We start from the raw sequence: 13,636 nt of genomic DNA, 5'->3' as shown, positions 1-13,636 counted from the left end.
AAATAAATGGGTGAGTCCTTTTAGGAATGTACTCACAATAGGAGATTTAAAGAGTGAGGGCTCATCAGGTAGCCTAAGAAAGGCCAAAATGGTAGATAAATACCCTACTGGGCGAAAGAAAGAATGAACAGAAAAACCTCAGACAGAGGGGATCAACAGATTTGTTGGTACACCATGCCACAAATTTATTCCAATGACAGGCGTATACAGTTTTGGTTGATGGACGCCAGGCTGCCAAGATAACATCACAGACTTCGGCTGGAAGGGCAAAAGCCGTCAAATGTTGCCGCTCAATCTCCACGCATGAAGGCGGTGGTTGGACATGTTTGGGTGAAGAACTGTCCCCTATTGCTGCGACAGAAGAGCTGCCCGAAGAGGCAGTCTGAGTGGAGAATCGATGGACATGCTCAATAGCTCTGGATACCATTCTCTCTGTGCCCAGTCCAGAGCCACCAAGATGACTCGGGCCCGGTCGTTCCTGATTGTCTTGAGAACCCTTGACAGAAGAGGTATAGGCGGAAAGGCTGAAAGGAGGCCTGAGTTCCACTCGAGACGAAAAGCGTCTCCGAGCGAGTGCCGCCCTGGAAACTCCAATGTGCAAAACAGCTGACATTGGGCGAGGCGAACAGATCTAACCAAGGCTCTCTTCACTGCTGAAAGAGACCTTGTGCCACCTCCGGATGGAGATGCCATTTGTGATCAGCTGTGCATCCATAGCTGAGTTTGTCCGCTCTGGCATTGAGGGAACCCGGCAGATGTTGAAACCATCAGGGCAATGTCCTGATGTTCCAGCCATGTCCAGAGGCGTAGTGCCGCCTGACAAAGGGTCCAGGACCCTACTCTGCCCAGTTTGTTGCAGTACCACATGGCAGTAGTATTGTCTGTGAACACCTGCACCACTTTCCCTTTGAGAGAGAGGAATGCTTTCAATCCAGGCCTGATTGCCCGGAGCTCCAGAAGATTGATATGGAACTCAGACTCTACCGGAGTCCTCTGATCTCCGCCTCTCCCATGTGGCCGCCCCAACCCAAAAGTGACGCATCTGTCACTATTGAGAGATCTGGTTGGGGATGGGATCTGCCGTGGACCCAATGCGGAATCGAAAGCCACCACTGCAGGTCTTTCTGAGTCCCCTCCGAGATCTGGACCATGTCAGAGAGATTCCCCTGATGCTGCACCCACTGAAACTTCAGGACTCACTGCAGAGCCCGCATATGCCACCTGGCATGTGTTACCAGCAGGATGCAGGAGGCCATGAGGCACAGCAGCCTCAAAGTCAGTCTCCCCGAAACCCAAGACCGAGGCTGAAAGAGCGGAATCATAGCCTGAATGTATTGGACTCGCTTTTCGGGAGGATAAGCCTGAAACTGCACTGTGTCCAGAACCGCTCCGATGAAAGGGAGTGTCTGAGAGGGAGTCAGGTGCAACTTTGGCACGTTTATAGTGAACCCCAGCGTGTGTAGGAGGTTCGCCGTATTCTGAAGGTGGGAGATGACTTTCTGGGGTGAGTCCACCTTCAACAGCCAGTCGTCGAGGTAGGGGAAAGACTGAGACCCCTAACCTGCACAGATGAGCTGCAACCACCGCCATCACTTTCGTGAACACCCGAGGGGTGCTGGTAAGGCTAAGGGGAGCACGGTAAACTGAAAGTGCTCGTGAACTCCCACAAATCAAAGGTAACGTCTGTCGGCAGGCAGGATGGGGATGTGGAAATAAGCGTCCTGCAAGTCCAACCCGTCTCCTGTGTCCAAGGCAGACAGAACCTTAGCCAGGGTGAGCATTTTGAATTTCTCCTTCTTGAGTAAGTAGTTTAGGTCCCCAAGGTCTAGGATAGGACGTAAGCCCTTGTCCTTTTTTGGTATCAGAAAGTAGCAGGAATAACAACCACGACCTACTTCTGGCACAGGGACCTTTTCTATAGCTCCCTTGGCCAAGAGAGCTGCGACTTCCTGGAAGAGAAGCGCCAAATGATCTTCTGGAAGGTGACTGAGGGATGGTGGCATGGTTGGTGGAGCAGATTCGAAAGGGAGGGAGTAGCCCTCTCGAACTATCTGCAAAACCCACCTGTCCATGGTGATGTTTTCCAAGTGGGGCAGGTGATGGCGAATCCTGCCACCAACTGGACGGAAGTGAGGGGACGGACTAAGAGGGTTTGGAGGCTGCAGCAGGGGCAGAGATGGACTGGGCAGACCTCTGGTTCCCTGTCCCACAGTCACGTGGGATTCTGCGTCTCCGGCCATGCAGAGGCTGAACAGCATAGGTGGCATGGTGGCTGGGTGGAGAACGCGACAGGGAGCCCCTTCCTGGGCCATGAAAGGGGCGAAAAGCGAACTGTGGGGGGCGAGGGGCAGAGGACAGACCAAAGGACCGAGCTGGAGCCCGGGAATCCTTGAATCCCTCCCAGGCAGTCTGCTTTGTCTCCGAAGAGACGTGAGCCATCAAAGGGTATGTCCATGAGTGACTGTTGGACATCCCCCGAAAAACCAGAAGTACGCAATCAGGCAACTGATCTGCGCAGAGAGTCGGTCGTGTCCAGACCACAACGGATTGTGAACTTTGCTGAATCTCTCCCATTGCTCACAGTTTGGGAGACGATAGCACGGGTCTCCTCTGGTATCAGGGCAGGACTTGTGCAACTGTATCCCACAAAGAGTGGGTATAGTGGCCCAATGCCATGTGGTGTCCACAGACCGCAGGGCTAGACTGGAGGAAGAAAACAACTTCTTGCCAATCTGTTCCAGCCTTTAGGATTCCCTATCCGGGGGTGCGTAAGGATGTGCACCTGAAGAAGAGGAAGCCTGGATAACAATACTTTCAGGGGTGGGGTGCTGGGACAAGAATTTAGGGTCGTTCGGAGCAGGCTGATGGAGGCGTGCAATAGTCCTATTCACAGCCCCTGTGTTGGGTTTAGACCAGGTACCCAAAAGGACATCCGTGAGGGCTTCATTAAACGGCAAAAGGGGTTCTGAAGTAGAAGCCCCAGGCTGAAGCACCTCCGTCAGGAGATTAGACCTGACCTCAACAGTGGGAAGCTCGAGACCAAGGACCTCAGTGAACGGGGCGAAGTCGGAGAGCGGTGGGACTTCTTCTTACCTTGACCCGAGGATTTGGAAGAAGCCGCAACCGATCTTGAGACCTTCCTCTCGAGCGAGACCGGGACCTACACAGAGTCAAGTGCTGGGACCCCAGGAGCTTTAAGGACCGCTCCCTCAAAGCCTTCGGGTGCATGGCCCGGCACTTGGAGCACGACTTCGGCTCGTGGTCGCGCTCGAGACACCAGACAAACCCGATGAGGATCCGTCACCGACATCGTACGATGACAGTCCTCGCAAAGCTTGAAACCGGTCTTCGGGGACATACTGAACGCACCAAATTGCACACAATAACTCGACAAAATGTTTGCATTCGGCCAAAAAAGCTCTTCTCCGGATCAACGTGTGGCACGGAAAGAAAAGAACTGACGTCACTGCACGAGGGCGGCATCTTGTACTACTCCCGTCATCACAGCGACTAGGACGCCAACGACGCCCGCGGAGTCGACCGATGCCACCTACCGACGCACAAGGGAATTGCTCTAAGAAAAATCTCCGGATCCAGTCGGACGCCTGGGGGAAATTCTAAGGTAAGGAACTAAGGTAAGGAATCTGCAACTAGAAGTCTCTAGCAGATTATCAGTGACAATATGCACTGCTTAAAGCCAGAGGTATATAGCATAAACTATAGCATAAACTATCCAAGTTTAAAGGAGTGGTGAGAGGAATACATTTTAAAAGGAATTTGGTCACTATGCGCAGAGAAAGGATAATGTTAATTTATGACATACCTTAATGTCCAAGATGGCAGGTGGGCAAAATGTTTTGAACACCTAAAGAAGCCGTTTTCAGTCCCAGCAATATGTAGTGCAGAAGAGACCAGATGTGAAGCAGAGAGCCAGGTCAGAGAAGATTCTTGGAAATCACTATCCGTAATTGTTTAAATATGCTAAGAAAACAAAGCGTTTTGGTCCCTAACTAGAACTGCCTCCTGATTAGCAGATGGGAAATCATTTGTTCGTTTTAGGAATACCATTGCTATAAGATTGTGAAAAGGTCTCACCTAAATAGACACAGTTTAAAATAGGGGCAGGTTCTATTTCATCCACAGCACCTCTGAACTGAACATGTGTTAGATAAGAAATGTATTGCTTGAATCATCTTTTCCTTCTTAGATAAATACAAGTGGAATTTATTTAAGCTATTCAAGGCTTTTGGAGCATATTTTTGGTCTTCACACTTTCCCCATATGATGCCTTCCCAACTATGTCTTTCATGTACCTTGCCAGAACATCAGCTATATTGTAGACTGATGGTATAAAAAGATAACCATCTTTTAACAGAATTGGGAAAGGACTGTGATTCATAGTAACATGCAGGGGAATGGTGAATCTTCAACAAATCAATATACAAATTCTTCTTTTTGAAATTACATCTATTAAGCAGATGGCAGTCATGACTGAGCAGACAAAGATGGGAGGGGCTGTGGACATTCTGCATTATCAAATTGGGGTTGCTAGCTGGGAGGAGCAGACATTCAATATCTTTTTCAGGGAGTTCCTCCACAAAACACTCCAACAAGCAGTGTTTCCACTTAGTGATATGGACATTTTCGCTGACTATGAGACAAGATTATGTTTACTGTACAACATTCTTCCACCCTTTTCACTGCTCCTTGACTGAGGCCTCAAGGACAAACTAGAATTCTTTAGCTTAACAGTCACTGCCAAATAATAATTTAACACACCTGTATACTGAGAATACAGGAAAGGAGACTAAATGACAATCGCTTGCAGATAAAAAGTATTACCACATTTTATTCCAGTTTATACTTGAACAAAACAAATAAGGCACCGCCTAGCTTTACAGCACATATCCTACTGATGTTATGACCATTTACTCATCATAAGGATAATTATTTATTATCTATTGTATGACTGAAATACATTTGAAATGTTGAATATTAATCTTCCAGAAAATAAGCTGCACTAATAATCTGAAATGCTTACCAGCATCTGCGGCAGTCATATCCTGTTCCAGTTTCAATTTGTGCTGACTAATCTTAAGCATGGACTCTTCAATTGTGCCTTTGCTGATTAACTTCATAACACGCACTGCTCTAAAAAATAATTAACAAACACAAGGAAGGGAAAAAAACTTTATGATTTTCTGAAGTTACCACAGACACATTTTTCAGAGAAAGAAATATGTCTAAGCTTTGACTTTACAATTAGTCAAAATCTACTTTCATATATGTCTACAGCAACGATCAAAATAACAGAGGCACTTGTGTGGGGGAAAGAAACAGAACCAGTGACACAAGACTGCATTCCATCAATGGGCCAAAAAAGCAAATAAATGTGATGTGCTATAATACAATATATTTTCACTGAATGAACAATTAAACCCATGATATGGTTCTGCCTCAAACGAGTAAAATCACAGAAATTTGCTAATTATGGATAGCAACGTTCAGAACAAGCCATGACTTGCGCCATCCAGCTCTCTTGATAGGCATTTTTTTCTATTGGTTCCACTAACAAACTTGTGTTTGGAGCACAGAGATGGGCACAAATTATGGAGTGTGCTGTGCGTATTGACTAGCGTATTTAAAACACTGCACTTTTCTCCAGATACGCACAAAATTCTTCAGGCGGGGCCTCCAGACGGGACACTTTTCAGATGAGGTCTTAAGGTCAACTAAACACAATACTCTCAAAGCATTTTTAATGGTATTAAAAGTACGTTGAGTGCCATATAGAACTGGAAAAGATGCTGCAGAACCAGCTTAAGACACTAGCCACACATTTTTGGAAGACCCTCAGGAAAGTGACTCATAATCAATGGGGGTGTGGGATTTCTGAAATAGGCCCAAATTCTATGTAATCTCTTTAGTATTAAGTCACAATATGTCAGTGGTGCTCGTCAGATTAGGTGACATTATGTTCGGTCTCTAAAGATGATAGCAACATACTAAGAAAACAACTGCAAACAAGACACCACTCCAGGGAGGGCTTCCAGCATTGAAAAGGTCATGTGAACATACATATAGCACTCAAGGTGCAGACTCCGGATTGGGAAGCATGTACGGGATAGTAGAAATATTCCACCAGAGGCAGTAAAGGTCTAGGCAGAGCATGAGAAAGCATTCCATATTCCAATCTACATTCTTGGCACACATTTCTTTAGGATTTATCATCTCATACTTAAGTTCAAGGATCTTGTCTGCTACTGGCAGTCATCAGAGCCAATAAAAACATGTTACCAGGATTACAATACAATTGTCAGCATTAGGAAGGACAAAGGCCACCAAGTTCCCCTCCGGAAGAGAGAGAAAAAGTGGGCAGCAAATGGAATACTTTTGTCTGTCGAGACGTACAGTGAGGGAGTGTACAAGACAGAGAATGTAAAAAGCCATGTAGGAGTTGTAGGACGTTTTAGTGGAGGTCACAATAATCAATCACAGCTGAAAAAGAGCAAGCATCACCGTGGACCTGATGATCAATCAAAGCATTTGTAAAGCGCACTACTCACCTGTGAGGGTCTCAAGGCGCTGGGGGTGGGCGGGGGTCTGCTACTGCTCGAACACCCATGTCTTGAGGTGTCTCCTGAAGGTTAGTTGGTCCTGTCTGTCGCAGGTGGATAAGAAGAGTGTTCCACGTCTTGGCGGCGAGGTGGGAGAACGATCTGCCACCGGCGATCATTCTGTGGATGCGTGGGACGGTGGTTAGGGCAAGGTCAGCAGAGCGAAGCTGTCGGGTTGGGGTGTAGAAGGAGAGCCGTCGTCTGTTGAGGTATTCTGGTCCGGTGTCATGCAGTGCTTTGTGGGCGAGGATTTTTAACATGATTCTCTTGTTGACGGGGAGCCAGTGCAGGTCTCTCAGGTGGGCTGTGATGTGGCTATGGCGAGGGATGTCCAGGATGAGGTGTGCGGAGATGTTCTGTATGCGTTGCAGTCTTTTCTGGAGCTTGGCCGTGGTTCCTGTGTAGAGGGCATTGCCATAGTCCAGTCTGCTGCTTACGAGGGCTTGGGTGACTGTCCTTGTGGTTCCGGTGGGGATCCATTTGTAGATCTTCGAAGAATGCGGAGGGTGTTGAAGCAGGAGGAAGAGACAGCGTTGACTTGCTGGGTCACTCATAGTGATGAGTCCAGGATTTGCAGGTTGCCTGAATGGTCGGTGGGTGTCGGTGCGGTTCCCAGTGTGGCAGGCCACCAGGAGTCATCCCAGGCGGAGGGGGCAGAGCAGAGGATGAGGACCTCAGTATTGTCAAATTAAGTTTCAGGCAGCTGTTCTTTATCCATATGGTGATGGTCGTCATTCCTTTGTGGAGGTTGATTTTGGGAGTGGGGGGGTCCTGGGTGAGGGAGAGCATCAGCGGTTGTGAGATCGGACGATGCTTGCAAGCAGGCCATGTAAACGTTAAAGAGGGTCGGGTTGAGTGACGACCCCTGGGGTACACTGCAGATGATCTTGGTGGCGTCAGAGCGGAATGGAGGGAGGCTGACTCTTTGGGTTCTGCCAGTGAGGAATGAGGTGATCCAGTCCAGGGCTCGGTCGCAGATCCCTGCGTCATTGAGACGTGTGCGTAGGGTGTGGTGGCAGACGGTGTCAAAGGCGCCCAAAAGTTCCAGGACAATGAGGGCAGTGGTTTCGCCGTTGTCCAGTATGGTCCTGATATCCTTTGTGGCAGCGAGGAGGGCGGTTTTGGTGCTGTGGTTGCTGCGGAATCCGGATTGGGACGAGTCCAGAGTGCCGTTCTCCTCGAGGAAGCAGGTTAGTTGTTTGTTGACAACTTTCTCGATGACTTTAGCTGGGAAGGGGAGCAGGGAGATGGGCCGGAAGTTCTTGAGGTCCTTTGGGTACACCTTGGGTTTCTTGAGGAGGGCGCTGATCTCTGTGTGTTTCCAGCTATCCGGGAAGGTGGCGGTCTCAAAGGAACTGTTGTTGATCTTCCGGAGTTGGGGTGTGATGACGGAGCTTGCTTTGTTGAAGATTTGGTGAGGGCAGGGGTTGGATGGTGAGCCAAAGTGGATGGTGTTCATGACTTTGATGGTGGTGTTGTGGGTCCAGGAGAGCAGGAGGCTGGTGTGGCAGGGGGCCGGTGAGTCTGTGGTGTTGGTGGTTGGCGGGGGGTCTGGGTATCAAAGCTGTCCTGTATGCCTGTGATCTTGCGGTAGAAGAAGGTGGTTAGGGAGTCACAGAGGTCTTGTGATGGTGGGATGTTGTTGACGTTGGAACCAGGGATAGAGAGTTCCTTCACGATGTTGAAGAGCTCCTTTTAATTGTGTGCGTTGTTGTTGATGCGTTTTTTTAAAGCAGTTCTTTTGGCGGTTATGATGAGTTGGTGGTGTCTGCGGATGCCATTCTTGACGGCTGTGTGGTTGTCTGGTGTCTGTTCTTGGCGCCACTTTTTCTCGAGTCTTCGGCATGTTTGCTTGGATTCTTTTCTTGGAGGTTGGGGGTGAACCAGATGGCCTTTCTGTTGGTGACACTATTTGAAGGTTTCTTGATTGGGGCGAGAGTGTTGGCACAGTCGTCGATCCATTGCTTGAGGTTGCGGGCTGCTGTGTTGGTGGTGTCGATTGGTGGGTTTCGGGAAAGGGTGGTGATCAGCTGGTCTTCAGTGATCTTGTTCCATCTGCGGGGTGGAATCCACTACGGGTGATGGTAGGTTGTGGGTTTCTTGAAGGAGAAGTGGATGCAGCGGTGGTTGGTCCAGTGGAGTTCGGTGGGGTGGCTGAAGGAGACGTGTTTATTGGCGGAGAAAATGGGGTTGAGCGTGTGTCCTGCGGACTAGGTGGGTGTTGTGACAAGCTGCTTGAGGCCGAGGTTGGGGAGCAGGGTGGTGACGTTGTGGTCGTTGGTGTTCTCGAGGTGGAAGTTCAGGTCCCTGAGGAGTGTGTAGTCTGTGGATGTGGGGGCGTGCGTGCTGATGACGTCGGAGATGGAGACGCTGAACTACTGTCAGGACCTGGGGGGTGGGGGGTTCTGTAAATGAGGGTCCCTCTGAGGGTGGTGTTTGAATCGGTGTGGATCTGGGAGTGTAGGTGTTCGGTGGCGCTGAGGGTGTCTTTGGTGCTATTCGCGATTCTGAGGGTATTCCTGTGGAAGATGGCGATGCCTCCTCCTGGTCTGTTGGTGCGGTCCCTACGGGTGGATCTTGTAGCCATCCGGGACGGCTATGGCGATGTCGGGCACTGAGGAGGGGACCAATCAGGTCTCGATCAGGAAGGTTCCAGAGTTCGATGGCGTGTTTGATGACGGAGCGGTTGTTGAGTAGGATGCATCTGAGATGGTTGCATCCTGCCTTGGCGGGTGGGTCGCTGGCATAGAGGCTGGTTAAGGTGTAGTTCCAGCAGGAGAAAGGTCTGCAGGTGAGCTGCAGGGTGGCCTGATGGAAGGTAGATGGGCGGCCGGCAATGAGCATGTGGAGGGCGGTGGCATCGTTGCAGAGTTGTGTGTCGCGATGGTGGGGTGTGAGAACCAGGGGTACCGGCGCTGGGTGCAGACGGGCTTGCCTTCAGTGCGGCCATTGAGTAGGGAGGGGGAAGAGAGGACAGCTGGGGGCAGAAAAAAGTGTGAAAAAAAGAGGGCGAGGGCAGCGGCTGTGGGAATGCAGCGCACGGGAGAGGAGGGGGCGAGGCCGCCGGGGCAGCAGCGGCAGGGAAGAGAGACAGATGGGGGGAGTGAGAGAGGAATGAGGAAAGAGTGTAACACAGAAGTGAAAAGCAAAAAGGAGCACAAAAGGGATAGACACAGAAGAAAAAGCACACAGAGAGCAATGCTGGAAAAATGAGGAGAGAGGCAGAGGGCAGCCTAGTAGAAGAGCAGAGATCTCCCACTAGACACCAGGGATGAGATGCAGGCAGAAGCCTGTGAGTGGAGGAGGGCATCGAACTCGTGACATAGGTCAGGAGTTCAGAGGAATGAGGGCTTTACTTACTGGTGGAGCTACGGGAGGCAGAGCAGTTCAGTGACCAGGTCAGTGGTATTGCTCAGCCATGAAAGGATGCCAGGCCTGTAAGGCAGTAATGTTCAGCAAGTGTGTAAGGATAACCAGGTGGCTGCTCAGCAGAGGTCATCTTAGCAAATCCTGACAATATATGACCCAACGAGACATGATGTGTTTGGTCAGCACCTTTTCCACTGTAGCTAAAAAGAAGCCCACAAAGAGGTGATCATCATCTCTGTCCTGTTGAGTACGTTCAATGTGATAGGAGACAGCATGCCTGTGGTAATCAATGTTGCTGCTCTTCCTTTTTGGTGAGATAAGGTGGCAGAAGGTAGAATGAAAGAAAAGTGATGGACCTGCCCATGTAAATTTCAGATACCACCTAAGGAAGAAAGAATGGACAAGTACAAAAAAAAATCATATTTGTATAGAAACCTGTGAAAGGTGGACAAACTTTGAGGCCTGAAGTTCTCAGATTCCATGGGTTGAATTTAAAAGTCTTTAGAGTAATAAACTGAAAAGGACAATAGTGCATCAGCTTGAACAGGAATATCAAGAGGAAAGTCAACACAATTTAAATCCCAATAAGGAACAATGAACGGAGTAGGAGAAAACAAGTGTAGGAAGTTGGCTCTGTATATACTATCTCAAAGTGAGAGATAGTGTGCACAGAGTTCAAGGGTTCCCCTTAGAGGTTAAAAGTGGCAACATTAGATAATACTAACGCTCTATTTTGCGGTAGTGTGGTCAAGCAGTAGACTTATCAGAAGGTAGTGTTAAGCATTTGTTGTACACACACAGGCAATAAATGAGGAACACACACTCAAAGACTTAACTCTAGGCCAATAGGGTTTTATATAGAAACATATATTTTCTTAATTCATTTTAGAACCACAAGATTCAAGATTTGAGGTAAGTACATAAAATGCAAAGTACTTCACACAGGTAAGTATAGAACTTTGATTTAAAACAGTAGTACACATAGTTTTGGTTAAAATGGCATTAAGCAATTTTAAAAGAGGACACTGCAAAAATCAACAGTTCCTGGGGGAGGTAGGTTTGGTTAGGTTTCTCAGGTAAGTAAGGCACTTACACAGACAGTCTCCTGGGCATAGCCAGCCTACTGCTGGGGGTTCAAGGCAACCCCAAAACCACAGCACCAGCAACACAGGGCCGGTCAGGTGCAGAGGTCAAAGGAGGGCCCAAAACGTATAGGCGGCTATGAAGAATAGGGGTGCTCCGGTCCTAGTCTGCTTACAGGTAAGAACCTGTGTCCTCGGGGAGCAGACCAGGGGGTTTTGTGGAGCACTGGGACACACACACACAAGCCCACAAAGCACACCCTCAGCTGCACAGGGGCGCCCGGGTGCAGGAGGCAAAGTAGGCATTGGGTTTGCTATAGGAAGCAATGGAGGGATCTGGGGGTCACTTAGGCGATGCAGGCAGGGCACAGGGGGGCTTCTCGGGCCAGCCACTGACAGGGCTAGGATGAGGGCCGCCTGCTGGTCACTCCTGCACTGGTAGGTGGTTCCTCTCAGTCCTGGGGGCTACGGGTGCAGTGCTTGGTCCAGGCATCGGGTTCCTATGTTACCAGGAAGTCGCAGCCAAGGGGAGCCTCTGGATCCTCTCTGCAGGCTTCGCTGCGGGGTTGCAGGGAGGTCGACTCAGGGTGTCCACGTCATTGGAGTCACCTGGGAGTCCTCTCTGCAGTGTTGGTTCTCCTGAACTAGAGCCGGGGGCGTCAGGGGCAGAGCGTGAAGTCTCACGCTTCCGGCAGGAAGGGAAAGTCTCTTTAAAAGTTGCTTCTGTGTTGCAAAGTTGTTGCAGGTTCTGAACAGTTCTGCTGTTCTCTGGAGTTTCTTGGTCCTCTAGGTTCAGGGCAGTCCTCTAAGTCCTCAGAGGTCACTGGTCCCTGTCGGATGCGTCGCTGTGCAGGTTCTTGGAGTCTGGAGACCGGCAGGTAGGGCTGGGGGCAAGTCAATTGGTGTCTCTGTCGTCTCTGCGTGGCTTTCAAGTCAGCAGTCCATCTTCTTTCTTCAGGTTGCAGGAATCTGATTTCCTGGGTTCAGGGTCGCCCCTAAATACTAAATTTAGGGGTGTGATTAGGTCAGGGGGGCAGTAGCCAATGGCTACTGTCCTTGAGGGTGGCTACACCATTTTTTTGACTTCTCCCTGCGGGGAGGGGGCACATCCCTAATCCGATTGGGGGGAAACCTCCAAAACAAGATGGAGGATTTCCTAAGGCAGGGGTCACCTCAGCTCAGGACATCTTAGGGGGTGTACTGGCTGGAGGGTGACTCCTCCTTGTATTTCTCATTACCTCCTCTGGACTTGCCGCTAAAAGTGGGGGCTGTGTCCAGGGGACGGGCAGCTCCACTAGCTGGGGTGCCCGGGGGCATTGTAACACGAAGCCTGAGCCTTTGAGGCTCACTGCTAGGTGTTACAGTTCCTGCAAAGGGGGGGGGGGGTCAGGGGGGCAGGTTAAGCACCTCCACCCAGTGCAGGCTTTGTTTCTGGCCCCAGAGAGCACAAAGGCTCTTACCCCAGGGGGTCAGAAACTCGTCTCAGTGGCAGGCTGCCACAGACCAGACAGTCCTGCACTGAAGGATTGGGTAAAATACAGGGGGCATCTCTAAGATGCCCTCTGTGTGCATTTTTTTAAAATAAATCCAGCACTGGCATCAGTGTGGGTTTATTATTCTGAGAATTTTGATCCCAAACTTCCAAGTATTCAGTGTAGCCATTATGGAGCTGTGGAGTTCGTTTTGACAAACTCCCATACCACATGCTTAACATGGCCACACTGTACTTACAATGTCTAAGAATAGACTTAGACATTGTAGGGGTATATTGCTTATGCAGTTATGCCCTCACCTGTAGTATAGTGCACCCTGCCTTAGCCTGTAAGGCCTGCTAGAGGGGTGACTTACCTATGCCACAGGCAGTATTTTGTGAGCATGGCAACCCGAGGGGGATGCCATGTCGACTTTGCCTTTTTCTCCCCACCAACACACACAATCTGCAATGGTAGTGTGCATGTGTTAGGTGAGGGGTCCCTTTGGGTGGCACAATACATGCTGCAGCCCTTAGGGACCTTCCCTGGTCACAGGGCCCTTGGTACCACTGGTACCTTTTACCAGGGACTTATCTGTGTGCCAGGGGTGTGCCAATTGTGGAAACAATGGTACATCTTTAGTGAAAGAACACCGGTGCTGGGTCCTGGTTAGCAGGGTCCCAGCACATTTCTTAGTCAAGTCAGCATCAATATCAGGTTAAAAATTGGGGGGGGGGAGGGGGGAGGGAGAGGGGAGGGACTGGGGTAACTGCAACAGGGAGCCATTTTCCTACAACAAGTAATGTAAAAACTTTAGACAACATGCCTCTAGTTGTGAACTAAACAAGTATGGCTGGTTAAGAATACACAAGGTGGTAGAAAAGGCAAGCAAATATCACAGCCAGGCCCTGCACTGCAAGAGACACAGACCATTAGAAAGGTGGATCTGAAAAGGATTAATGCCACACGAACACGTGTTCCTTTGACTCAGAAGTGGCAGCTAAGAGGATACAGGGAGTTAAAGGACTCTAGCAGGCAAAGCTCAGTCTCTCAACATGCAGCTGCAGTGTCTGGGGGATGAGGTGTAGAACAGGAC

General features: G+C 49.7%; 1 protein-coding gene across 2 annotated transcripts in view; it reads right to left on the bottom strand.

Annotated features, from left to right (window-relative positions):
* Positions 1 to 13,636, bottom strand: part of SMARCAD1 (SNF2 related chromatin remodeling ATPase with DExD box 1) — a 690,140-nt gene that overhangs the window by 33,541 nt on the left and 642,963 nt on the right. For both annotated transcript variants that reach the window (XM_069238045.1, XM_069238053.1), the window contains one exon: positions 5,042 to 5,151. In XM_069238045.1, the coding sequence (XP_069094146.1) occupies positions 5,042 to 5,151 (110 nt within the window). The remainder of the gene's footprint in view (positions 1 to 5,041; positions 5,152 to 13,636) is intronic.

Source organism: Pleurodeles waltl, chromosome 1_2 (assembly GCF_031143425.1).
Source record: "Pleurodeles waltl isolate 20211129_DDA chromosome 1_2, aPleWal1.hap1.20221129, whole genome shotgun sequence".
NCBI classification, from domain to species: domain Eukaryota; kingdom Metazoa; phylum Chordata; class Amphibia; order Caudata; family Salamandridae; genus Pleurodeles; species Pleurodeles waltl.
This window is presented reverse-complemented; position numbering and strand designations above follow the sequence as displayed.